Below are 26,516 nucleotides of genomic sequence, written 5' to 3'. Positions count from 1 at the left end.
AAGAACTAAATGGAGGTGAAGCCGCAAAGGAGGAGAAAGAACTAAATGGAGGTGAAGCCGCAACGGAGGAGAAAGAACTAAATGGAGGTGAAGCCACTACGGAAGTGAATCAACCAAAGAATGAATCCCCTAAAGCGCAGGCCCCACCGATATGCGTAGCACCCCCCGCGCAGAGACAATCGAACAAAACCACTCCACAGGAGCAGACCCAGGGAATAACCAGCCCAACAAACATGACACAGATAAAGGGAGCAGAACTGAAAAGTAGTAACACGCAGTACAATGACATAAACATGTGCGAATTGGATTTAAACCCATACGATATATTCGTGTGCAATTCGCACTACCAATTTAAGAGCATCCTAGAAGTATTCATGTTACACGTTCCGATATATTTCCTATTCAAAAATAAACTCTACGTAAAAACGTGCTTCACAATAGCCATGTATATTGCCAATTACCTACTCTGGAATTTCATAACCCTCTTAGCGATGATCAGACCGTCACTGTTCGTGTACTACTACGTAGTGAATGAACACATAAATCATATCCTAACAGAGAACATCAATGAGAAAGAGAAAAACATAATTCTCCACTTTTTTTACGGGTTCTTTTTTGCCTCTCTAATATATTTAAAATATCATTTCAACATGCAGTTTAAGTTAATCAAGGTGGACCACATGAACCACTTCCATCGAATTATTAACAAATGCATAACAGAGGCGCACAAATTGAAGTCGAGAGGAATAATTAAAAATTTTGAAGCTATGAAAGTTTTCCCCTTATGTATTGACTATGAAAACAAAGGGATTTTCATCGACAGAGGACTACTGCGAACACGTGCGGAACTCGAACTTGTACTAAAACGAAGGAAATTAAAGAGTGCAAGAATATGCTTCCGAAATGTTATGCAAGTTGCTAAATATTGTGACGAAGATACCGCTATGGAACTGTTTAGACGACTGAAATTTGTCCTAGTCAATGAATTGCCCCACCGAGTTGCACTAAACCTTTCCCTTATGATCTCGGATGAAATGTACGATAAAATTAAAAGGAATGCCATCGATTCGTCTTCTTCGGAACAATCCAAGAAACACCCATCTGATTGCTTATGCGAAATGCTGAAAAAAACGGTCGTTCATGATTTTATCAAAGCGGCCATGGGTATTGACAAGTTCAATGCAGAAAACGAACCCGCGGACTCGGGGGAACCTTACGTAGATACATCCGACAACAAGTGAAATGCAAAAAATGAAAAATAAAACGAGCAAGTAGTACACCCCGTGAAAAAAAAAGGGGTGCCAATCTTGGAGGGTAGTCCAAATGTTCGAGATGGGAAGCACCATCAGGAGGAGAAAAAAAAAAAAAAAAAAAAAAAGTATACATGGACCCCAAATTAGGCCTATATGCCATTTTTGAAAAAACGCTGATGAAGCAAAGATCGGATGATCCTTACTGAAGAACACAAAAAAAAACAAATTACGAAAAAAAAAAAAGGGGTTTACGCATATCTTTCCCAGTCCCCGTGAATAAATACACGGCCTCAGCGTTATCCGCTGCGTGGAGCATAAGTATGTTATGCTTCCCTTTTGACAAACATGCGCGCCCGCACAGCGTACCAACGCTGATTCGGGTCGGACCCAGCTGGCGGAACTACTCGCCGCCGTTTTGCCGACAATCCCCCAAACCGCGCGTAAATACGCCTATTTACGTAAATTTTTTTTTTTGAACATTGTCAATTTTTTTTTATTTGTAAAATATCCGTTACGGATTCTGTTTATGTTAATAATTTTCTTCTTTTTTTTTTTTCCGATTTAATAACTTGTTTTCCCCCACCATTTTAAATAACCCCAAAATGTTTTGAGTACATAGGGCGAAGGGCGGCCGCTGCCCGTCGGGAAGATGTCTGCTACCCCAATAGTGCAAATGTTCCAGCGGGTAACGTTTCCAATGCGTAAGTTTTCAACCTCTACCAATGTAACTACCTCCAGTACAACAACCTCCAGCATAACTACCTCCACCATAACAACCTCCAGCACAACTGCGCTCAAAAGGGGTGCCGGTTCCACTTGGTCTTGTCTGGCTTCCGGTTCAAAAACTTGAAGGGGTTCTTCTCCGGGACGTAGCGATATTTATAATTCTCGTACAGCTCCGAGTGTGTGTAGTACACTGGAAGCAGTTCGTCCTTGTCCTCCGTCACAGCCGTCTGCTTCTTCAGCCAGTTGTCAAAAATGTGGACGCCTTCATCCCAGTCGTATTTGAATTCATGGTTCTCCTTCCCGACCTGCGTCTTCTTATTCTTATACTTGTTACTAATTGAGTAGAACTTTTTAAAGTCTTCCTCGAAATCATACGTGTCGTCAAAAATACCCACCCCAATATAGATATTCCCTGCAGGCCCTAAAATTACGTAATCATTATTGTTTTCAATTTTCCTTAAATTTTCCTTGGTCTTTAACAAGCATTTGCACAAATTTAGGGAGGACGCAACATAGTCAGCTGATTCTTTGTAAAAGGGTTGCGTGTGCAGATAATTATATTCGCTAAATGCAAAGAGGAAGATTTTAACCGGCAGGTACGAACCAGGCCTCATCATCAATTTCAAAGCGCAGAAGCCATCAATCGAATTGTTCATTCCGTCGGGATAAAACCATAACTGAAGAGAGTCAAATCCACCCAGGTTAAAAATATCTGACTTGATGGGCTGTCCTAACCTCTTTGGGTATTGTTTGCATAACATGGGGATGAAATTTATTGGCCAAATGAAATTCATACCTACTGATACATTTGCTGGATACGTTTCTGCGGATCCAATAAATTGCACATCAAAATAATTGTTCTGAACTTTCTCTAGGCTTCCAAAACCTGTGTTGTTATTGGTCCTTTGGTAATAATTATTGGAATAGTAATTTTCTTCTAATTTTTCCTGGTTAGTTGAGTCAAGCAGATCTTTCACTGTATCATCGTAGTACTTCCAATTTCCTCTCTTAATATCGTTTTCTACTTTCGAATTCCACCTCCTTTTTTGTTTAATTCCACTGTCTTTCATCTTCTGCTCTTCTCTTTTTCTTCCAGTTCGTAAAAACACATTGGATGGGTTTATATATGCTGGCGACTCTGAGTCGTACTCGCTTTTCTCGTCCAGCTCTTTTATATCTTCTCCATGATTTAGGTACATGTATCCTGGGTAGTCCCTATCGTATAGTATCTCTCCTAATTGGGAATCCATATGATGGTGCCTTCCCACTTTTTTGTACCTTTCTATTTTCTCCTCCTTCGTGAGTTTTTTTCCATTGTTCTCTCCCACGCCGCTGCTTTTAGGGGGTCTCTTTTCCCCATGGCCGATGATGGACAGCACGTCTCTTTCGAAATCGGGCATGTCCTCCCGTTTGTCCTCCCCAGCACAGACGGTGTCACGCCGATCCGCGACCGGCCTGCATAGCGCTTCATTTTTCGTCCCCTTGCGGAGATTTCCATCTGAGCCACCGCACACGTCGTTCTTCCGCCGGTTCGACTCCACAAACTCGTCGTACTCCGAATTATCGAACGGAGTGGCAATCTGGGGCGAAATCTTCACCTTCCTGTTGTCGGCGAATCCCTGGAAATCCTTCCCATCAATCATGAGAAGCGGTAGCCCTTCATACACAGAAATGTCCTTGGGGTCAACTCCATCAAAACACTCCTCTGGTGCACCACTCTCACGTTCCGATTTCTCCAACGCTTCCTCCTTGTTATAGTCGGATAACTTTTTGTACAAATCTGGACTGATTTCCTGTAAGTTTTCTACTTCTTCTAGATCAAGAGTGTCATCCTCAGATTTGCCCGTCCCTTTTTTCTTCCCCTCCTCTGGAAACAAGTTCTTAAATTGTTTGGGGTTAAAAAACATACTCTCAGCGTACAGTTTTTTCTCATGTCGTTTTCTTTTTTTTTCAAAGTATCTTTTGTGTCCTTTTAGCGAATGCGTCCGCAGGCCTTCCTCCTGCGCCGGGCTCCCATTTCTTTCTACCTGTCTTGGTAAAAACCCGTTTTTTATGAAACCACATGGATAAACATACGCATATGCATAGGTGTACATGTGCGCACTTTTAAGATGACTCGATGGGCGTCTGCTCCTTCCCCGGTGGGTATCATGCGCCGGATAAATGCTTTGGCCACTTTTGCTGCTCGTCAAGACGCACAAGCCGTTTTTTAAAAGCGCGTAAGCTATCGCAGCGACGTTCAGCAGGGCGCGAATGGGAGGCATTATTTCAGGTTGCGGAAATGCGTTTGGGGTTGCTTGGCGCGGTTGGCGTCCGTCATCTTGAGTATGGAAGTTGCAGAAGCGCAAAAGAGGCGCGCATTGAAGTGGTACAGAAGTTGATGCGGTACAGGAGTTACCAAGATGCAGATGTTACCAAGGTGCAAACATTGCCAAGGTGCAAACATTGCCAAGGTGCAAACGTTGAAAAGATACAAACGTTGAAAAGATACAAACGTTGAAAAGATACAAACGTTGAAAAGATACAAACGTTGAAAAGATACAAACGTTGAAATGGGTACAAATGGTACAAAGCGGTAATGTTTATTCCTCTCAGGTTTGTTCACCCGTTTGATATATTTTTTTTTTTTTTCATTTTTTGCGATTAGGCAAAATTCTTAACGCGCCACGGACGCGTACACATCACGCGAGCGTGGATTAACGCTCGCCGGAACTCTACTAATTTCGACTCCTTCCTCGCACCTCGCTGAGATGGCGGCGCGGAGAGCAGTCCCAAAAATGCAAACGCTGAAGGTAAAGTGAACCTCCTCTTCTCCTCAAACAAGAAAGATATAACACCTGCCAAATTAGCGTTAAAATGGCAAATTTGGTAACAAAAAAATTAAATGAAAAAAAAAAGAGCAGATCGGGGCATGCCCTGACATGCTGCTACACAGCGTGACATATGGAAATGAAAAGCAGCAGTGGGGGGGTGGCGTGGGGCAACTTGGCTAGTTCACTTTTTCTTCTTCGAAATTTCCATCTCCTTGTTTCGCTCGTTTAAGTCCTTTATGATGCTGTATACTTTGCTCGGTCTGCAGGAAAAGTCGTGCATTCCCATGTGTCTAGGATAAGTACTCACAAGTAGAAACTACTGGGTAAGGGGAGGCCGAACGGGACACCAAAAAGTGCACCACGTGAAGGTTCGAAATTGTACAAGAGGGGGATGGTAATGTCTGGCTGGTGAGACATGCAGATGGGGGGGATGCTTACACCCGTTCAAGGGAAAATATATACATATACACATAGTCAGATTGACAATATGCACATTTACACATATATTGGCACATTAGCGCGCGCTTTGGGGGAAACTCACCTGCCATATACGAGCCGATACTTCAAAAGCTCCACAGCGCCCTCGCTGAGGGTGTTGTCCTTAAGCACATACTTCCCAAAGGTGAAGCACACGAGGGTCTTGTCTATCTTCCGCGCCTTGGAGAAATAGGCTGCCATGTTGGCGGCGTACTTTATGTCGTCGTCTATTTTAATATCCGCCAAATTTAACTCGGCCGTGATTATTTGACCATTAATTTTTTTATTTCGAAGGATGACATGGCCCCCTGGGTGTTCATGCACATGAAACCACAGATCATTGAACTTCAGAATTTGAGTCGAAATTTTCTCATTCTGTTTGCTATTTCGTCCTATTATCAAAAATGGGGAGGACAAATCTGTTTCATTAATTTTAATTAACAGAGAACCTTTATAAATATTTTGCGAACTTTTAATTGCATTTGGTTCAACATTTAAAATTTTTTTTTTTAATATTTCTTCCTTCTCTTTATCTTCTTCCATTTTTTTTATATATTTTTTTCTGTTATCTTCGAGAGAATTGTATTTTAATTCCTTTTCAATTAGCTTCAATGCGTCAAATGTTTTCTTGTCAATCCAGTCCGTCATCTTCGATATGGTGTGGTTAAACACGCTCAACTTGTTTATACTGTCATGAAGCAAGTACGCTCGTTCGCACACCTCCCGGTCGTTTCTATACTGCTTGATCATTTCTTCATACTGCGAGAGTTTTTTTCTGATAAATTCTTTGCAGAACTTTAAAACTGTGTAAAATTTATTCACAGAGAGGCCCCTTCCGTGGTAGTAATAAACCAGCTCGATGACCGTTTCGAAATGTGTTTCTTTGTCTCGCGGGGTGCTCTTGTTTACGCCGTCCCGATTGGTGTTCCCCAGTTTGCCATTTTGGTCTCCTTCCACCGCGTCGCCGATTCGACTGCCTGCTTCGGCACTTCCCACCTTTGCGTTATTCATAATTATTGGAGCGTCGCATACATCTTGGGGAGTAGCATCTGTCCCCTTATCCTTCATCAAAAACTTTACAGCCGAATACACATTCAAACTGTAGTCAAAATGGGGGGCAAAGAAAAGCGCTTCGTCTTTTTCCTTTAAGTTTAAAAAGCGGACCCACTTAATGTATGCCTTATTGAAAAAATCCAGCAGCATACCGGAATCAATTTCTTCAAATTTGGCATTGCTGGGAATGTTCAGATAATCCAGAAATTTTAGCACAGTGTTGTGACTGAGCCCTTCGTACAAATCCAACAGAGACGAAATAAAAATCTGCTTCTTCCTTGCTTTGAACAAACTTGAAAAGGAGGAAAAAAAATCATATTCATTTGGAATCATTTTACATTCATGATTTGTGGGGAAGCTATACGTGTGTCCTTCTTTGTATGACTTGTCTATCACCTTCTCTGTTACATAATTATGCGGAGAAATTAAAATTTCATCATTTACCTTATTTATAAGAAACGAGATGCTGGAATTATTGTGGAGGTCAAAAAGGAGAGTCACTTTTCTTCCACTGTTGCTGAGATCAGCTTTTCCTCCATTACCCAAGATGTCTTCGATGTCGATGTCTTCATCCGTTTTCCTCTTTAAGATAAAATCAATACATAATATTCTTACGAAACTTTTTTTTATATATATATCCGAAATGAGTGAATATTTCAGGACGGGATTTAATTTCTGTGCATAATCATCGTCAATAAATCGGTTAAAAAGCTTTTTTATTTTCAATCCTAAAGAAATTACTGGATTGTCATTATCGTAGCAAATGTACAAATAATACTCCTTTTCTCCCTTTTTATTCAAATGCAACACGATCGTTTTATGATCTGCCTGTGTTATGTGCTCCACCACACAGTCTTGTAAAAGGGCGTTCAATTCGATTGCTAATAAATGCAGCGTCGTATAATCCATTCGTTGTTCTTGTGCCCCATCTTTTTGGGCCAGTACATTCTTTATCCTCTTATTAAAACAGTTTTTCGAGTTCTTTATTTCATTTGCCTTCTTTTCCAGCACCTTAAGATATGCTTCGTCTGTTTGGTCATATTTTGTATATCTAAAGATGCTGGTGTCCTTGTGGTCATTTTGTTCACGTTCGCTATTTTTCAGTTCACTTTCGCGGGCCCTTTTCCTATTAAAAAAAAACGCCCTCTTCATTCCATATTTCGTCTTATTGTCCGCTATGAAATTAAATTTCCCCCTGCCATGTTGTAAGAGACGTCTGCTCAGAATTACGAGCCACGCATTCATCACACATGATACGAATAGGGTGGAGAAAAGAAGCACTTTGCCTATTCGCAGCAGAAACATGAAATCGGACTAGGGGGGAGAACTGGGCTTTCGCGATGGCCGCCTAGCCGTTTCGCAGTTTTGCCGCTTATCACTTTTGCCTATTTGGCTTAACTTCCTACACCGCGTCCAAAATTGCAAAGTGCAACTACAGCCCGGATGAGCGGTTGCACGGGCGAGTCGGACGGAAGAAAGGCGCGGAGTGCAGGAGAACAAACCAGATAGGAGCTAGCAGGCCTTCAAGGCGTGCGTGTAAAATTGTTTGAACTCATGAAGGGCGTGCTGCGGCGAAGGGGCGCATTCATATAGTGGCCTCTCTACCCCTCCGTGGCTTCCGCGCCCAGTTGGCTATGGTGGGCCAGAAAAAGTGCGAAAGGGTAAGAAAGATACGCTGCAGATTAACTGCGCCGAAAAGGTAACCACGATTTTGCTCCGCAGAGAAGGCAGCTATACAATGTCACTGCGCAGGAGCGGCAACTACAAATTCGCTGCAGGGAAAACGCTGGCGAGATGGCCCTAAAATGGCGCAAAGGTTCCTAAGGCTCCCCAGTGGGACAGCGTTTTCCCCCGCATGGGCTTCTTTTTTAACCAATTCATGTGGAGGAACAAACACTAGTATTGAAGGAACATTTGTCGATCAGTTCGTTTCCGTTTGCTCCGGCTATGTGCCGATATGGACCTGAGGTTGAACGGTAAAATGAAAAGGCGATCAGGTTAAGTGAGCCGCAGGGTAGGCCCACGGGTCCGTGCGCAAATGGACGGTGGGTGAAACGCCAAGTGGTCGTCTCAGTCAGGTAGCCAAACACACTTCATGCAGGGGTAATTCCCTGAGCGCAACGTCCTCTTTCGCGCCCTTCCCCATCCTTACTTCCTTCTTTTTAAAGGGGGGAAAAAAAAAAAAAAAATCTGGATAGGCATAGCGATGAAAATAGCGGCTAGCGTAGCGATAATCGCAGGGGAGCGAAAAACGCACGGCAAGCGTGCCCTTAGAGGAGAATCCTATACTTCTCTTCGGTGGGCACACTATTCACCACACATTTGCCATCGTACGAGAGAGACGCAAACACCCACGCGTCCGTTTTGCTCCACCTGCCCTGATAAACAGACTCCTCGTGATCCGAGTAGGTTTTTATTAACTGATAGTTGGTTTCCTTCTTCTTCAAATTTAAGTTAGCCGGATAGTCAATTCTGTGCAGCTTCACCGTATTGTCTGAGCTAGTGCTTAGCAACAACTCATCATGAAAATTGTTAAAGTGGATGGAGGTAACCCAATGCGAATGAATATTAACTGTAAGAAATGCATCAGTCAGAAATCGCAAGTCCCAAAATTTTACGTAGCCATCATTTGATGAAGTTACAATGACATTTGGAATGTTGGGATTGAAGTCGAGGGATGATAAATCAGACTTATGGTTTGCAAAGGTGGAAAATATTTCCACGTCATTTTTGATGTCGTATCCGTACACACTCGTATCACTAATAACGGTTAATATGTTTTCGTGATGCGGGTCGAAGAAGCCGTAATTCAACTGCCGATCCATGTTTTTGGAGGAAACAAAATCCATGTCGTTTTGGCTCCTCCCGAATATGTCGTAACGGTACTTATCTATAACTGCAATTCTACGAAACTCACCCTCATGATCATCCACCGCGATGTGTTTGATGCCAGCATATGGCTGGTCGCCTCTCAGTTCGCACAGTTTGTCCAGCGCTGCTTTTCTTTTCCCCCCGTCCAGCGACTTCTGTTTTGCCCCTTTGTCGTTCGTCAATTCATTCACCATAGTCTTTACCGGTCTGTTTTCCTCCCCATCCTTACTTCCTTCTTCCCCCTCTAGATCGTCCAAATTTCCACTCCCTTGGTTCCCCTCTCCCTCCTGTGCCACGGTCGTGTCTGTCTCCCCTCCTGCAACGACCTCTTCCTCATCGAAGTTGTCAAGTCTGCCCCTATGAAGAAAACATCTACATTCCAATCCCCTCGCGTCAACACGAACCTGGCTAGTACTCCCAACATCCGCAGAAACAACCGAAGACGTACACATAAGAATCTCTTTTCCCTTTCCATCCCCCTTTTCACACATATCTAAGCAAACCAAGTGCTTGACCTCCTCCTTATGGTCAAAGATCTCGACATTCCGGACAGTACAGGATTGATCATTATACTCAATCAAATGAATTTCATTGTCGGCAAAGGGGTTACTTGTACCTAACAAAAAGTAGTGCAAATGGTATTTCTTCTCGGGTAGTTGGCTATTCAGACTGCTCAAGCATTTGGACTTAAAAGGTAAGTAGTAACTATTCTTGAGAATTCTCCCAGAATACATCATTAGGGTGGGGTTATTCTGCGGCGGCTTCTTCGTGGTGTGTGATCTCTTGTTCAGTCCGCTTCTCCCGGTTACACACACACACATATGTTTATGTTCCCTGTTACGGAATCCAGCCAAGGTAGAACAGTATTTGCTAAATGACCAGATAAGATAGGTAACCCTCTCCAAAAAAAAAAAAAAAAAAAAAAAAAAATTACAATAGTATTGTTACCTATACTCCGTGTAATATGGTGAAAAGAAGCAGCGAGTCCACACAGTTGTGCTTTGACATTCACGCGCATGTACATGTACATTTGTACGTATTCCTGAGCACGTTCTCGCCGGTAGGTCGCTACGCCTATCCGGTGAGCGAAAGGCGCTAAGCAGAATCTGCTTGGCTTATCATCCCCCCCCTACACAGATCGAAACGCGTCGCTCTTCCTGACGATTTGTAAATAACTCCCCTTTGGGAAATTTAAGATCTACCTTTCCGTTATACCATCTTAGGAAATAGAAAAAAGAAAAAAAAAAATTGTAAAAATTTTACATGTGGGGTAGGTTACTCCATGTGAAGAATTGTGCGCACAGAATTGTTGCGATTTTTTTCTTTTTTTCTTTCCCCATTTTGCTTTTCCTCCCTGAGCACCATTCGCAGAAGCCTGCTGCGCGCCCCGTCGGGCCTACCCACCACGCTTAGCATAGGGAGTGCTTAGTTTATTTTGAACAAACCGAATTGGAAAAGGCGCAATTGCAGAGGTGCAAACGCGCGGGGGGACGCTACCGCATTGTGTAGTTGGCGTACCAAAATGGATACACATATATTTAGGTCAAGAAAAATGAAAAAAGAAAAAAAAATAAATAACGCACATATATATATGGTGAAATTTCCTAAGGGTGTATACAAATGAGTATGTAGAATGCGGCACACAAACAGATTGTAACGCCGAGCTGGTCCATCGGGGACGCCTCAAGGAGACGGGTTGTAAAGATCGTTCCATTTTTTCTGCAATGTTGGGAGATCATCAAGGGGTTGATATTTCTTGGATAGCATATTTTGAATTTGTTTTTTCCTTCCTCTTCGCCCCTTTCTCGTTTTTGCGCTGCCATCTTTGTTATCATCGCTGTGTTCCTGCTGCTCACTTACGTAGGCCTTTATAAATTCGGATTCCACCTGCTCAGCGGATTTTATGAAATTTTCCTTTTCGTAATTTATTTTTGGTGGCTTGTTGGACGTCATTAATTGGAGCAGACTTTTCGTGGTTTTCTCCATCCTCTTTTTATCGTCGTTTGTATTAGCATCCTCTGTTGTAACGTTCTGTTTGCTCAGGATGGTGCGCAGACGCTCATTTAGCTTCTCGTTAATTAGTGGGATTTTCCCCTTGGTGGACGTGCCACTTTCCATATCGGGTAGGAACATTTTTTTGTATATTTTGAGCGCATCTTCTTCTTTTTTCTTCATGTGTTGAATATGATCTGGCTCTTGGCCGAAGGGATCATCCGGATTGCACAATGGTTTCTCTGCATCATTAAATGTTGCTTTGTTAGTGGTTAGTTGGCTTGGGGAGACACCTGAGTGTGGTTCTACACCATTGGGCGTTTGCCCTGAGTGGTCCGCCACATCCGCCGGGTTCTCATTTATAATATCATTCTGATTAAAAATGGAGAAGAAGCTGTCTTCGTCGTCCTCTTCCTCCTCCGCTTCTTCCCCTTCATTGGAAGTTAAACCACCTTGGTGATAACTTCCGGTGAGTTCTTTTCCCTTTCTATGCTCTTTCTCCCTCTGGAATTTCCCAATTTTCTCTCTTAATAGGTGGATGAAATTTTCTAACTCCTTTTTCGTGTTGGACGTTGCGATAAAGGAGGAGGGGGATTCCAGCCGCTCCACGTCCTTCACCCCTTCTACCTCATCCGTGATGCACTTAACCGCGTGTTGGTAGTGGCCAGCGATGAGCATGCACTCTTCGTAGGTAAAATTATCCACATAGAGATTTAAATACTTATTAATGAGGGAAAACATTTTGACGTGAAAAATTTGTAAATTTGCGTAGGCAGACAAAATGAGGGACAAGCCTTGTTTGCTAAATAAATTCATGTTTTGAAAAATCTGGATAGACAAAAAGTAAAACAACATTTGCGATTTTATTTTCAGCTTGGAGAAACTGTAGCAAATTAGGCTTAAACTTTGGGGAGATAAACAAATTTTCTCCTTAATGATGTAGGAAGACAGCTGAACGAAGAAGTTCGCATCTCGGATCCTTAACTTGGCGTAGGCATACGCAATGGTAGACAAGGCTTGTTCGTTTAACTCGTTATTTTTCTTTTCCAAACTTTTGCAAACCATCTTGGCGTATGTATCGAGGAATAATTTATCGTTCTGTTTAAACACAGCACATGAATAAATCAGTTGGGCGAAATGTTGGCTGTCCAAAGATGCATAATTATGTTCATTGGTAAAGTAGGAAAGGATAAAATGAAATAAATCCTTGGTATAAAATTTCACCTTTGCAAATGCATGTGCAATCGTGCATAGTAAAAAGGAGTTACTTTCATTTACAGATTTCATTTCGAAAATATGACAACTTAAAATTTCGCTCAAGAAATGATACACTTTCTCATTTTTGAATTTCTTTTTACAAAATGCATTTGTTATGAGCGTAATTTCGAGCAAATTAAAATCTTTCCGTAGATTTTTCACACCTTGGATAAATTTCCCCCATAACGTTTTCTTATTTTCATTATGATAATTTAGTTTTGAAAAAGAATTTATAATGTTCGTCAGAGATTTTGCATCAAATTCGTCGATTCGCTCAATTGTCTCGTCGACCAGATCGTCAATAATGATCCTGTCTTTTATCTTTAGCTTGTAAAAAGCATTAACAACACTGGCAATGTGAACATGTTGGAAGTAAGTAATTTTGTGAGGAATCTCTTCACATATCCTGCTGAACAAATTATTATCAATAAAATTAAAATGTGCATACGCATTTAGTATTAGCGAAATGTCTTGGGGCACTCCTTTGTGTAACTTGCGGGGGATATGCTTCGCGAACGTTTCCAACAATTTTTCATTCTTATGATTAAACTTCCTCATCGTATTTAATATTAGCGAAATTTCTTTTGTGCTCATACTGTTAACTATTACGATAGCTCTTTGTGCATACCTATCGAGCAACTCATCATCATTTATATCAAAATAGAACAGTCGATTACACAACATGGCTAGTTTTTTGGCTTTACACGACTCGGGGACGTATAGCTCTCCCTTGGTTAAATTATCGAAATGCATTTTTTCTTCGTATTTGTCTGGATTTCTTATTTTTTTTTCTATGTCCAGTGGCTTTTTCCTCGGCTGCTCCTTCAGACCTCTTCTTTTATTTTTCATATATCTCGTGTGCATGTCGAAGATTGCTCCCTTCCGCCTTGGCTCTGCGGCCCTCTTCACAATGGAGTTGCGCAGCCACTGAAGGAACATTGTTCACCGTCTGTGGATAGTTTATCACCAGTTGGTATGCAGACGGGCAACGACCATTGCTCGCGCCTTTGCTTGAGTGAGACTTTTCCCCGAGAGCGCATCCATCTGCCGCTCCCCGTGCGATACACCTCCCCAAACGCTGAACATCGCACTTGTTTTCCAAATGAGTAACTTTTCCATTTGGTACCTGTGCTCCACAAAAGAAGAAGGAGCAACGTTTCATTGGTTCTTTCTCTATAAATCGATCATAAATGCAACCCATGCGCTGAAGGAAACCATGCTGTTATTCTACACGCGCGGTCGGGATGGCATTCTCAACAGGCACTTTTTTTGTGCGTCGCCATATATGCAGTACGTTGTTTGCAAAAAAGTAGGGAAGCGTGTTTATATTTTTTTTTTTTCTCCACAGCATGTTCACCTTGATGAGCATTTCCCATTTTAGTTGAATTTTAACCGCCGCCCCTTCCCCCACATTCTTTCCCTTCCGAAGGTGTCAAAATGGAAAGCATTTAAAAAGGGGAAAAAGAGGGTTGAAATTATCTTTAATACTGACCAGACTGTAACAAAAGAGACTTTACTTTTTTTTTCTACCCAGTTGGTATGGAAACATCTATTTGGCAAAATTGGGCGATTGCCCAATTTTTCCATTTCAGCATCACTTACACCGCGAATTCTCCCTTACACATATATTTGCATCTGTACATATGGTAATCGCCCCATCTAATCATTCGCACAGCACTATTCCAGGTTAGTGTTCATTTCTCGAGCTTTCCGCTCCTTTGTTAGTGCTGCCTACTAAGGGAGGTCGCCTGAAGAAGCTGCCAGAACCACCTTAAATACACTCTTTATTGTCCAAGATGTAGCGCTATTGCACGTTCCTTTAGGCAGCTAATCTGCATTAATGGATCCATTGGTGTCGCCTTAGATGGACACGTATCCTGTTTCACATGACTCATATGATGAGTCGCACGTCCATCTGCAGGTAAGTATTCGATCTTACAACATGTACCATGTGAAAAAATAAAGACGCCCATGGCAGATTCTTCACTTGTACCTAAAGGTATAACCACCGGGGGATGAAAAATTAGCACATCATTTCAGCAGAGTAATTCCTGTAAAAGGCACAGCTTCGAATGAACCCCTTAGCGTCGCCTATGTCAACCTCTCACAACTTTGTCGCATTGGAAATGTACAATTTTGCCCCACAAAAAGGGTTACCTATATACGGGCACAGTTCTTCGTCCCTATGGGGGTTCGCATGAGTCTGCATGGAAGCATGTTAACTGATGATGGCTTTCAGAGGGGCGCTGCGATGACGTCACTCATGTGGCCATATAAGGAGCTTCCTCAGGGGTAGAGATATGTGCATGCGAGCTCTATCGGGATCGCCCCTAACCGGCATATATATTTTTTTTTTTTCTTGCCAATACGATTAATTACAACAACACTGTGACTAGCATCTTCAGGGGCATGCTCAATCTTTACATGTTCCAGGAGAATGCACAAAACGAATATGCCTATTTTTATATGTGTATGGCGAAAGGAAGCAATGGTGGGGTTTCCTTTCTCCCTCCATGAGAATGCCCCTCCAAGTGGGATGAAAAGACAAATGTGCGCATCGCTCCATAACTAGTTCTTCATTCGTTAGGAAGGGCATAAACAACGGTTCCCTGCATGTATGGGGGTGGTTGTATGCATTCGTGTTCATAACCCCCAATGAATTGAATCACCTTATGGAGCATTCGATTTTTGTCTTCCCCCTTTTTGCCCACACAACCTTTGTTGTTGCTTGTTTTTGCCAATCGTTTTGCAAAATTAAAAAAAAGGGAAAAGGAAAAGGGGTACATTGGGAGAGCATATGGGTAGAACAAAGTGGGATAACAAAATGGTAGAACAAAGTGGGATAACAAAATGGTAGAACAAAGTGGGATAACAAAATGGTAGAACAAAGTGGGATAACAAAATGGCAGAACAAAATGGTAGAACAAAATGGCAGAACAAAATGGTAGAACAAAATGGCAGAACAAAATGGTAGAACAAATGAGAAGAGGAGGAAAAGACTTGCGCCGCAATTCCACCCGCGCATGCGATTTGTGTCTATTTCATTTTTTTTGCTACTTCTACAAACAGGTGCTGGCACGAAAAGATGCACATGTGGGAAACAAGATGCGTGACAGAAAAAACAATTTTTATGCAAGTTGAAATAACCAATTTATGGATCTTCGTGGCAGTGCCACCGCTGACTGCTGAACGGAGATGTTAATTACTTTGTACTTCATATAGACATGTATATCTATATGTATATGTTTTTTTTTTTCTCAAGGTGACAAACCTAAAATTGCGCGAGAGACAAAAATGGTAGGTGGTTGCACACGATACGATAGCAAAGTTCATAAAAACTTCCAAACCATGCTTGCACTCTCTAAACGACTAGTTATTCTCCTGAATGTTCTTCACGTCGGGAGTTCCAGGTGAAGCTGGGGAAGGCAAGAATGGCACTCGGTCATGCTGGGCCAGAGGGGGAAACAAAGACTGAGATGTTGCTTTTTTCTTAAAACCATCAAATTCGTAGACACCCGTCTTGGTGAGAATGTCCGGTTGAATGTCCTTTTTTGTGCAGGTAACTTTTCCAATTTCTGGTGGGCACGTGAACACAAGTGGTGGAACTCCGTTGTTGCCATTGGGGAGGAGCTGCTGATTCGATAAGGTTCCATCAGGATATTGCCATTTCAAACCGTCAGGTAAATTATGTATGTACGGTAAGTTCTCAATTTGGCTGAACAAATTGTCGTGCTTTCTAAAATTCGGATCGGAGCTAAAGGGGGAATTTGAACCGCTTGGTACGTTCCTCGGGATGCTCCTCGGCGTGTTGGTTGCGCTATTGCCAGATGGGTTGCCACTTATTGGCTTCAGCGTAGTTGGGGGCGTAATCAAATTTCCGAACATTTGTTCTGAGCTGTTCATAATGCTTTTGCCGAAACTGGCAAAACAATTTATTTGGGAAAGGATGGACCGTTGTGCTTGCAGCTGGTTAGGTTGGCTAGACGGCCCATACTGCTCAAACTGGCCGGTCTGATTAGGCTGCCTCGTTGGGTTGCTCAAAAATTGGGTGGGCTTCAGGGGCGGAAAGGATTCCGAAATTGGGAAGGGGATTTGCGTACCCAACTGAGGCATCTCCCCATTGGGCTTAAAAGGAACCTCTACAATTTTTTCCACATATCTAGGGACATAATAAGGGACTTCTACGGTTTTTATCTTAGGCACTTGTTTAATCACCGTCTGCGGCACTTCAATAATTTTTTCCTGAACCACTGGTTTTATCGTTTCCACGATTCTTTCAACATACTGCGTTACAACTTTGGGGACAATTTTTGGTGGATATAGACAGGGCACTTCTACAGGTACTTCCACATACTTAACTCCTTGTGGCACTTCGATTATTTTTTCTTCGATAACTGGTTTTAGGACTTCCTTGGGTACTTCCTTAATCACTTCTGAAACACTTGGTACTAATTTGTTCACTATGAGTTGTTTTTTTACCTTCTCAAATGTATGTTCATATTTTACATGTGGTATTTCTATTTCCCTCTGTTTCCTTTCCTTCTTCGATACGTATATTTCTCTTTCTTCTATAATAGGCTTTGCAACAAATTTTTCCGGGATGTTTTTTTTGAATTCTTTTGGAAGGGGGAGGGGGCCTAATGCCGTCATGACTCGACGAGGGTACGAACCTTCATGCCCCGTATGTTCGTCTATTCTCTTTCCCTGGTTATGATTATAATGCTCATTGGTCTGGTAAGATGTTAGCAACTCGCTCTCTTGGTTTTTCACCCCCATATTCATTTTCCCAGCAGGAACATTTCTGTAGTAGACTTTCCCTGGGCTATGCTGAAACTCTTGCGTTTCCTCATATATATGTTTATCCATTTTTTCGAGCATGTTGTTTGCCAAATCGTCGTAATTCATTTCTCCGGTAACTTCCTCCAAGTCATTGTTGGGCTTCAGCGTACTTTGCAGCGGCATCGTGAAGTGTTTCGTGGTGGACAGAGGGAGGTTCGCGCCTTGTTAGCCTTTTTAGCAGTGTTACCCTTTGTGACTGCTGTTGGGGACAGAAAAATATGACTCACGAAACGCAGAGGAAGGGGGAAAAAAAAAAGATAAATAACACTGCAAGGTGGTGAATTTTCGTTTATTACACACCCGTGCGTGTTAACAACATTCGGCTAGTTGTGCAAGCACACTACGGTAAGGGAATTTTTAATGCCCACTTAATGGGTAATAGGAATATCATGCAATAAAATGCGACAATGCAGATTTCTGTTCAATACTACAGAAGGACTTCTCAGAAAAAAAAAAAATTAAACCTTTTTTTTTCTTTTAATATTTATACATTTCGCACTAAGACAGGGTAAAGGGACAAATGTGCCAACTAAAAAAAACCACATGCAAATGCATGCACAGTGTAATAGGAATACTACAAACAGTTACAACGGTGAAAGCGAAACTGCAAAACTGTAGGACGTCGGCGCGGGGAAAGAATGTCATTAAAATGTTAACAAGAAAAACGAGCCAGTGGAAATAATTTGCAACAAAAGGGGTGAGGCAAAATAGGAAAAAAAAAAAAGAGAACACACATACGCGAATATAGACATGTGCCTACACGCGCAGGGCAACTTTTCAATTGTGAGCCTTGCAAACAGTGACGAAGGGGAATGCTCCTCTAGTCGAATATAATTTGTCTACTCATAGTAGACCGCTCAAAATAACGATCATGTGCTGGTGATTGCAAGCTGGATTTTTTTTTTTCTAGAACTAATGTACAAATGAAATTTTAAAAAAATCACAGATCGCAACAAAGTGGATACACCATAATGAGCGTGCACTGAAAATGGCAAAAAAAAAAAAAAAAAAAGATAGTTTATTCCTGTTTGGGCTTTTCACGCATTGTTTCTGTTCCCGTCATTTTTTGTTTCTGCTTTGTTTTTTCAACAGCACTTAAAATTGAGGAGCCTTTATGCGCTTAATTTTGTGCAGTTCTGTTTGTTTCTTACAGTTTTACCAGATTTCCCATTTTAGCACTCCGAAGTTCAATCGGCTACGTATGTGCAAAAAAAAGGGACACACAGGTAGAAGACTTTCTTCTTGCCTTTCCAACACTATTCCTTTCTCACAACGTGGTGGGATCCACAGGAGTAGAAAAAAGTGAACTCAATTTTATTGCATAGACTTAGCGATTGCTTGTCCTTTTTGGGGTGCCAAAAAAAATTTGGAAAATTGTGTAGTCCCACGTGCGGGTGGCGTGTGTGTAATGAATAGGCAAGTGAGACCAGGAGGAGAAAAACCACTTAACCCTCTGCCTTCAAATAAGATAAAACACATTTTGGTATGCGAAATTCTGCCCCTTGTGGAGTTAAACGGTGGTAGCCAAAGCAGTGAGAACGACCGACCGGAACAAAATCGCAGGGAAAGAACACCGGCGGAAAAAGCGTAAGAGCGGTAAAAATGTGAGAAAAGAATTAAGCTAAGACGAAGTGACCAATTTATTGATTAAACCCCTACTTTTAGTTCCACATTCCGTTATCGATCGGCCAATCATTGTATATGCCATTAAAAAAATGCTATTTGTAGGAAAAGGTGTCAAATTCTGCAAGCGTGTAGGCATCTTTGAGAGTGTTTTTTTTTTTTTTTTTCAGTCTTCCCCTTCCCCTCCCATTTTTTTTTTCTTTTTTTTTTTGTTCCCCCTATATTATAGTAAGAGTTCAATTTATTTTTGACCAACTTGTTTTGGTTTACCTACACATAACGGTAGACATCAGTAAATGCATCCCATTTCTGCCGTACTTTATCAAGGTCACCGCGTTCCTTTCTATTGTTTCCTCTCTTCGATAAGGTCGTTTTCGCACAATGCTGCGAACATTTTATAATTCTAAAAAAAGGAAAAGAAAGAAAAAAAAAAACTTAACAAAAAGTAATCGTGAGCGGTAAGGCATTTGAACATAGCAGAATAAAAAGGTGTAAGAAAAGGCACAAAAGGATAAAAAAAAAAAAAAAAAGAATAAACAGACGTTATCGTTAAGATGCAGTTCGGTGCGCAGCTATTCCTACATTACAGTTTTAAAGAGGTAACAAAAAAATAGATTAACAAAATTGTATTTTCTCCCTCTGTACTGTTAACGAATTAAGAAGTCGCAAAAATGGGGAGAAACTGAAAAAAAAATGGATATATGGGTGTGTATATATTCACATGTATACATGCGCGTACATTCCCAATTTACACAAATTATAGGATTTCAAAAAAAAAGAGTAATGGTCATTCTGAGGGAATTGCACTTATGAAGGCAACCTGCAGAAGTGCAAAAAGATGGTGGACACCAAAATAAAGAAAAAGTGGCCATTCCAGTTGGAACATGTTTTAAGTCTGCCCCCACGCTGAATTATTTAGGTGAAACTGCCATCACGAAGCTTTTTACTGTCACATAAACGAATGAGTGAATGAATAAAAAGACAAATATTTTTATATAACAGCATATATCTAAATAGACGCTTTAAAATTTTTTTTTTCATAAATGACACTTTTATAGACAGTGTTTGCAACACGCCTAAGTGGGCATATGCTTCCTTTACATTTCTTCGCTCATCGCCCAATTTTTTTTTGTTAACAATTTGGAAGGACAATCTTTTTTAAAAACAATTGATGACTGGGCCATGCAAAATTTAGTGCAAAGTTTTTTTCACGTCTTCATGTGGTGAAAATTAACTTTTTAACTTTTTTTATCTTGTATACTTTTTTTTTTTTTTTTTTTCGTTAAAATTTCTTCTTGGGGGTCGCAACTAATCAGTGACATCACAGTGTCGCGTCGCGTCACGCTTACCCTTTAACGCCGTTTTAAGTTCGCCCTTGGTGGGTGCGTGGACATGTCACTAATGAGTTACGACTCGACCAAAATTAGTTTTAATTCTTTTTAAATAACTTTTTTTAAACCACTCGTTAAAATTAAACGCAATAACAAGGAGACGAGACCAAGCTTTGCAGAGAGCGCCAACACAGCATGCAGCAACAGAGTCAATAGAACAAAATGGCTTGCATAAATGAAGGAGAACCAATAACTCCCAGAGTGAAATTCAGGACTGTGCAAAAAATTAAAACGCAAAAATATATTTCCGACCAGGCATATTTAATCCCAGAGAATGGTGGCACTGCTGTGTATTTGAGTTATGAGCTAAATAGGACACTCGAAAGTATTTTTTATAAGTACTCTATAAATGGCTACATGGGCGTTAACGAGTTTGTTAAAATGGTAGGAAGGGGTGGTAGACGAGGAGGAAAGTTCATCAAAGAATCTTACTACCTTCCTCAGCCACGCTGGGGGTGCTCAACAATATCAATTTATGTAGTACTTACGGGGTTACACATATATGTGTATATCTATGTGTCTACTTATGTGTATATCTATGTCTCTACCTATGTGTATATATACATGTGCGTGATTTTTTTTCCCCACCCCTGTTGCATGATCCTTAGTGTTGATAATTTAAGCGTTTGCGATTCCCCCTGCGTGACACGACCACCTGACATGTGAATCATATTCTATTTTTTCTCCCTTTTTCCCCCGTTTTCCTTTGCTTCTCCCTCTTTACAGTGCTACGAATACAACTTGCTGCCGAAAAATAGGAACAAAAATATTTTGTACTACATTTTCAAGTCGTCCAAACCGTCCGACGTAGGCTACATAGGTACCCACTAACGTGAAGGAGTGACTTAAGGCTATTTATGTCATCCCTTGTTTGCTACCAAGGGAGCATACAGGGGGGGGGGGGGGGGTGTAAGCAGATTTTTTCCCCTTAAATGTATCTCTTCCTCATCATTCACATATGCCTTTGTTCATATATCTTTCCCTCCCACGTCGGTCACAGAATATAGGTTCTTTTTCCAACTACTGCAAAAACTGAGTGGGTACTTATTTCGCAAATTAATCATGACAGAGCAGGAAAAGGTACGTCCAGTTTTGTGCATTACAAATGGTGGTGGTCAGGGAGGGGAAAAAAAAGAAGTCACAGTTTGTGTGGTTTCTAAATGGATCACTACCATCCCCGTGCGAGGAAAACGCATAAGTATGCTCACACATCGATGTGCACCTTTTCGCCATTCCTTCGATTCCTTCCATTCATTCCACTTTTTTCCTCATCTCGCCTGCACCCTTGTACCTTTTTTTGACAGCTTAACGTGCTAATCAAACATCTGACTTCTTTATGCAACTCCAAGATAAGCATACACAAGGTGAAGTACGACGTAGGCATACAAGTCTCGGTGAGGAAAGAAGACAAAGGCACCAACGCCGTCTGCGACATGATTGACCAGTCCTGCGAGACTTCAGTAGAAGTAAAAAATGCGGCCACAGCGATCGACACAGGGGGCACTCTATGGGAAAGCCACATTAACCAAGGAAGTGAATTGCAAAAGCAAAACGGTGATGTGCCAGATGAAACTAACAATACGAGAACTTCCCACACACAAAAATTTACAAGCTCCGACGAACAAGAAATAAAGGAAAGAATAAAAGAAATTGAAAAATTATATTTCCACAAAGAAGACATTAACAAAAGGTTGAAGGAAGAAATAAATAATGCCTTGAATATCATCGAAGAGAAAAATAAGGTGATCGAAAATATGAACAAAAATAATGTAGACCAACTGAAGGCAGAAAGAGTAAAAATTATTCACCTGAAAAATGAAATCCAGAAATTGCACAATGAAAAAGGAGTGTTGGATTTAAAGAAAGAAAATAAGTCTCCCTCCAGTTGTAAAAACGGGAAGGAAGAACCAACCCACAGGGACCACATAACCACGGGAGACATGCAACATATGAAGTGGAAAATTTTGGACAATGAATATTTAACGTTAAAAAGTAAGTCTTTTTAAAAGTGTGCCCATTTGGGAACCACTAATAGAGGGGCGCACTTACCTTAGCGTGCGCAACCATTGAAAATGGTGGGGGGAGGGGAAGAAAGGAGAGGTGCCAGTTGTTAAGCAAAAGGGGGACACATATAAAACGGGATGCATCGGCATGTAAAAATCCATGTACTTGCGCGAGTATACACTATTACATGCACATGAAGGGGGTGCTCATTCTGTGTGCACGCACATGTGTTAAAGTTGGTCATCCGAAAAAACGCCGCAGGAGTAGATAATCACATTTACCTGCAACACTAGGGGTACTCCAATTCGGCAAAAAAAAAAACCCCCAAAAAAAAAAATTTTCCCGGGAATGTGATAACAATAGGGCGGATATAACACTCTACCTCAGAGTTGTAAACGTGGCATGTCTTCCTCTCTATTCTGCATCCCCGACCGATTCATTAATTCCGCTCACTATTGCTCCTTTTCGTTTTGTTTTCCTGCATATGATAGCATAATTGTTAACTTCACCGCCTTTTTTTTCACAAAATGCAGGACTTCTAGTCCTTCCTGGGGAAGAAGAGTCAGCGCTGATCAAAGTTTTCTCCGCATACAGTACCTACTGCGGCGAGTAAGAATGAAAAATGAGAAAGAAGCGCACGTCAGGAGATGTCATGCGTGCACACACTCTACACACTACAATTTTGTATCATCGGAATTTTTAAAATCGCCATCGTTATGGAGTTGTACCTATCCAGAAGGGCGTTATTAATTTAAAAAAAAAAAGAAAAAAAAAACATTCTATCTTCTTCGTCTTCACCTTCGTCTTCATCTTCATCGTCGTAACTTCTCCTCACCGCCATCTTGCAGAACTGCAGAGTATGTAATGAGCAAAAGGTTGTGTGCTAATTTTTTGGCGACCTACTATTTGCTTCGAAAGAATGGGGAAAGCACAACGCAGGAGGACTTAGACGTAAGGACAGCGGAGATCTTGTTCACCGAAGGTAATCTCCCATGTGCACTCTTAACTTAATTGAAACATCGTGGTGACTCCAAATTGTGTTACTATGACGAGTACTGACTACCTGAAATTACACCCTTTAGTAGAAGATGATACAAGTTAGCCGACCTTTCCTCTTCGCAGTTTTGTATAAACGGGCGCATGTAGAAAAGACCAACCTGGAAGAGGGCGTACTGACCTACTTTTACTTCAAACTGGTAAGGATGGTCCAGCGAATGTGTAATAGGCGAGAACAGGACGCAGGTGTTTCGATCTCATTTGACCTGTTTTGATATGTTTCTATAGGTTTCGACATGTTTTGATATGTTTCGATATGTTTCGATACGATTAGACCTGTTTTTATACCTTTCGATGTGTTTATCATACGCACGAGGAAAAATCGTCAGTGAACAAAACGAAATTGAGCTAACCGAAATGAAATACACCCCCCTTTTTGCAGTTCCTTAGCAGATTAGGGAAACACCTGTACCCGCAGCTGGAAGAAAGGGAGGCGTTCCTAGAGATTGTATTGTAATGCACCTTTTTTTGAAAAAGAGACACTATGTGCATGTTGTAATTCGTGTTAGACGTACTTATCAGCGTGTCTCATCACCAGCTGACATGAACATATGATTACCAGTCACTTGTGTAATGCTTTTTTTTTTTTTTTTTTCTGGGATCATCCCTTTTCATAGAAATTACATACTAGTTATGAAGCGAAATGAAGACTTCAGAAATTGGAAGAAAAAAAGCATAAAGATAAAAAAAAAAAACAGAATAAGAATTGCCCGCTCAGACGACTTGAACCTGTTCGGGGACGACATCGTGGGAGGGTACACAAGCAGTGAAAAAGGAAAGACATGCGATAAATTAAAGAAGAAAAAGGAAAAGGTTGAGCAGAATACTGGCAGCAACACGAACAAGTTGCTGTCCGAAAGTGTAAAAATTGGAAATTTTCACACGGACCTCTCATTTGAATATATCGAATCCAATGAAACAAAAAAGAAGGGGAACAAAACTCGCCAAAACAGCCCAAAAAAAATGCGTGAAGAAGAGGTTAACCATAACGGCGCTAATGGTAATACTAATGGAAGTACTAACCTCACCACAAATGGTAACGGTAACTTTTTAAAAAACAAACTAATGTACAATAATTTGTTCCATTATGATGAAGTCCGTAAGGAGGGGCGCTCCTCTTTAGACTCAGTTCAATCAGATGACCTTGCCGTTGCGGAAAAAAAAAAAAACGCCGTCATGCAACCTTTAAAAATGAAGCATATCTTGACTTTATCGAGAAGACATTTCCGAAATGTTACGTCTTCCGACATGAAGCGAAATAGCAGTTTGAAGAATATGTTTCCTCTGTACGACATTGAGGGAGAATTGTGGCACTCTAAGTCAGAGAAGAAGAAAACGTTTCTGCCCCAATTTGGACGTGAGTAACTCAACCTTTGCCCTTGCGATTTGCCATGATCATTAGGAGTGGGTAGGCATACGCGGTATAATGGTTATGTATTTACGGGACTGCCGACGTGCAATGAATGGGGACCAAATATATCTGGACGTTTATACCTCTCCACCCACTCGTACAAAAAAAAAGCAACAATCAAGAAGAACTCGTTTATAAAAAAAACCTGTTTATGATAATTTTTAAAAAATCAACAAAATTAGAGGAGAAACTACCAATGGCAACGAAAAAAAAAAAAAAAAAACATACGGTGGAGAATAAAAAAACAACGCGTCTGGTGCAAGGTTAGCCTAAGAAGAACAACATCAAATCTCGAACTTGCTGAGCTGTCTTTTGTTAAGGTCCTTTTGCTGAAGCCATGTCATGCCCGAGGTCATCACGACCATTCTGAGGTGGTAAAGGAGCATGCAGTAAGGGATGAGCTCTTTGCAGTGCAGTGTAGTTATCACCCAGGGTTTCACCATCAGACGGCGGTAAGCATTGATCAGGGTGTCTCTTTTATTTCAAACTGGCTCGTAAAAAGACTTACATTATCATCGGCAGTATCGATATGATGTTTATTTCTCCGTTCCGCGCCGTTAGGAATATTGAAATCACCACGAAGATGACAACAAAAATGATTTCGATCACCTGCAGAGAGGGCAAAAAAAAGGGGTGATGGAATGCAAATGTACACGTAAGATATGCAAACATGTAACGTGTCTGCATATGCCTGCCCTGGTGCGTGATCATTAGCTCGTTTTGCTGGCGCCCTGGGGGAATGTTCAAGTGGAACATTTTAGCCCTTTCGAAGTGTCCCAGCAAACCTTGAAAAATACAGCAAGGAGAATTGCTAAAAAGCATAAAACGAGAATTCCTTCCAGGTCTCCAGAGTAAGTTTCATTTATATTAAATTTGTAAATCATCGAAGGGTCCTTCGGTTCTGCACCAAAAAAGGGAGAAATCATTTGATAATTAAAGGAGACAACGGCGGAGAGGTCAAAATAAGTCATCATAAGCTGTATAACCCTCTGTAGACTCATCACATTTAAAGATCATTCACTGGACCAACTCTCTGTTGCTTCCCCCGCGCAACGAACTGCCTAAAGTATCCACTCAATAAAGCGAAGAAAAGGTAGAAGTACTGCTAAATAGCGTACCAGCTGGGGTTACTACATTCAGAGGCATTTTGACTCATGTGCGTTTTAAGTGATGGGAGGTATATCCTCTTGGGGGTTATATTCAAGCGGTATGTCACAAAAATGCGACTTCGTAAGGAGAAAATTGGGGGAAAATAAGCAAATAGGCGTACAGGAAAAAAAAAGAGGAAATTCTCTTTCGCTGGTACGATAGCTAGTTTTTTAAAAATTAACAAGTCATCTTTGCAATTCGTGAGAAAATTGATGTATAATATTAGTCCATAATAGAATTCTTAACAACGCAGGAAATAATCGCATAAAAAAAAAAAAAAAAAAGTTGCGAAAAATGGGCAGCGTTATTTTTGTGTGACCTATTTTAAGGCAGCCGTTAGCGAAGTCGGCAGCGGGATAAGCCACGAATATGCGTAAGCATAAGCGTGCGTATATATATATGCAAACATCCAAACATTCGTGGATAATCACACGTTGCGCACATGCTTACTTGTGCGCACTGCTCAGAACAGGTTGTCAGAACCCCGCTTTAACTTTTTGCCAGAAAAAGTTTTAAGATAAAAACAAAAAGGCGACTTGTCCAAAAATACGCTTCTTTAAACGTGCCAATATATAAGTTGCCACTGCGCATTGCCGTGTAG

At 41.2% G+C, this 26,516-nt stretch overlaps 8 protein-coding genes across 8 annotated transcripts in view; 2 read left to right on the top strand and 6 right to left on the bottom strand.

The window, feature by feature from the left end:
• The window catches only part of C922_00763 (hypothetical protein), a gene marked incomplete at both ends in the record, with an annotated part of 2,587 nt that extends 1,346 nt beyond the window's left edge, over window positions 1–1,241 (top strand). The window contains one exon of the mRNA XM_008816375.1: window positions 16–1,241. Coding sequence (XP_008814597.1) covers window positions 16–1,241 — 1,226 coding nt within the window. The remainder of the gene's footprint in view (window positions 1–15) is intronic.
• Window positions 1,242–2,047: 806 nt separating this feature from the next.
• On the bottom strand, window positions 2,048–4,243 carry C922_00762 (hypothetical protein; the record flags this gene model as incomplete). Its single annotated transcript, XM_008816374.1, has 1 exon — window positions 2,048–4,243. The coding sequence occupies one exon, from the start codon at window positions 4,241–4,243 to the stop codon at window positions 2,048–2,050; it is 2,196 nt and encodes a 731-aa protein (XP_008814596.1).
• A 730-nt stretch (window positions 4,244–4,973) lies between these two features.
• C922_00761 (hypothetical protein) lies at window positions 4,974–7,627 on the bottom strand (the record flags this gene model as incomplete). Its single annotated transcript, XM_008816373.1, has 2 exons — window positions 4,974–5,052; window positions 5,334–7,627. 2 exons carry the CDS (start codon window positions 7,625–7,627, stop codon window positions 4,974–4,976), a joined length of 2,373 nt encoding a protein of 790 aa, XP_008814595.1.
• Window positions 7,628–8,592: 965 nt separating this feature from the next.
• Window positions 8,593–9,930, bottom strand: C922_00760 (hypothetical protein; the record flags this gene model as incomplete). Its single annotated transcript, XM_008816372.1, has 1 exon — window positions 8,593–9,930. One exon carries the CDS (start codon window positions 9,928–9,930, stop codon window positions 8,593–8,595), a length of 1,338 nt encoding a protein of 445 aa, XP_008814594.1.
• A 946-nt stretch (window positions 9,931–10,876) lies between these two features.
• On the bottom strand, window positions 10,877–13,381 carry C922_00759 (hypothetical protein; the record flags this gene model as incomplete). Its single annotated transcript, XM_008816371.1, has 1 exon — window positions 10,877–13,381. One exon carries the CDS (start codon window positions 13,379–13,381, stop codon window positions 10,877–10,879), a length of 2,505 nt encoding a protein of 834 aa, XP_008814593.1.
• Window positions 13,382–15,811: 2,430 nt separating this feature from the next.
• On the bottom strand, window positions 15,812–17,404 carry C922_00758 (hypothetical protein; the record flags this gene model as incomplete). Its single annotated transcript, XM_008816370.1, has 1 exon — window positions 15,812–17,404. One exon carries the CDS (start codon window positions 17,402–17,404, stop codon window positions 15,812–15,814), a length of 1,593 nt encoding a protein of 530 aa, XP_008814592.1.
• A 3,053-nt stretch (window positions 17,405–20,457) lies between these two features.
• Window positions 20,458–24,720, top strand: C922_00757 (hypothetical protein; the record flags this gene model as incomplete). Its single annotated transcript, XM_008816369.1, has 9 exons — window positions 20,458–20,679; window positions 21,022–21,115; window positions 21,296–21,375; window positions 21,600–22,287; window positions 22,833–22,908; window positions 23,148–23,281; window positions 23,422–23,495; window positions 23,738–23,808; window positions 23,973–24,720. The coding sequence occupies 9 exons, from the start codon at window positions 20,458–20,460 to the stop codon at window positions 24,718–24,720; spliced, it is 2,187 nt and encodes a 728-aa protein (XP_008814591.1).
• A 330-nt stretch (window positions 24,721–25,050) lies between these two features.
• Window positions 25,051–25,737, bottom strand: C922_00756 (hypothetical protein; the record flags this gene model as incomplete). Its single annotated transcript, XM_008816368.1, has 3 exons — window positions 25,051–25,132; window positions 25,275–25,375; window positions 25,552–25,737. 3 exons carry the CDS (start codon window positions 25,735–25,737, stop codon window positions 25,051–25,053), a joined length of 369 nt encoding a protein of 122 aa, XP_008814590.1.
• Between the last annotated feature and the right edge of the window lie 779 nt (window positions 25,738–26,516).

The sequence above is a fragment of the Plasmodium inui genome, assembly GCF_000524495.1.
Source record: "Plasmodium inui San Antonio 1 unplaced genomic scaffold supercont1.2, whole genome shotgun sequence".
In the NCBI taxonomy this organism is placed as follows: domain Eukaryota; phylum Apicomplexa; class Aconoidasida; order Haemosporida; family Plasmodiidae; genus Plasmodium; species Plasmodium inui.
Note: the sequence above shows the minus strand (reverse complement) of the source record. Positions and strands in the feature narration are given on the sequence as shown.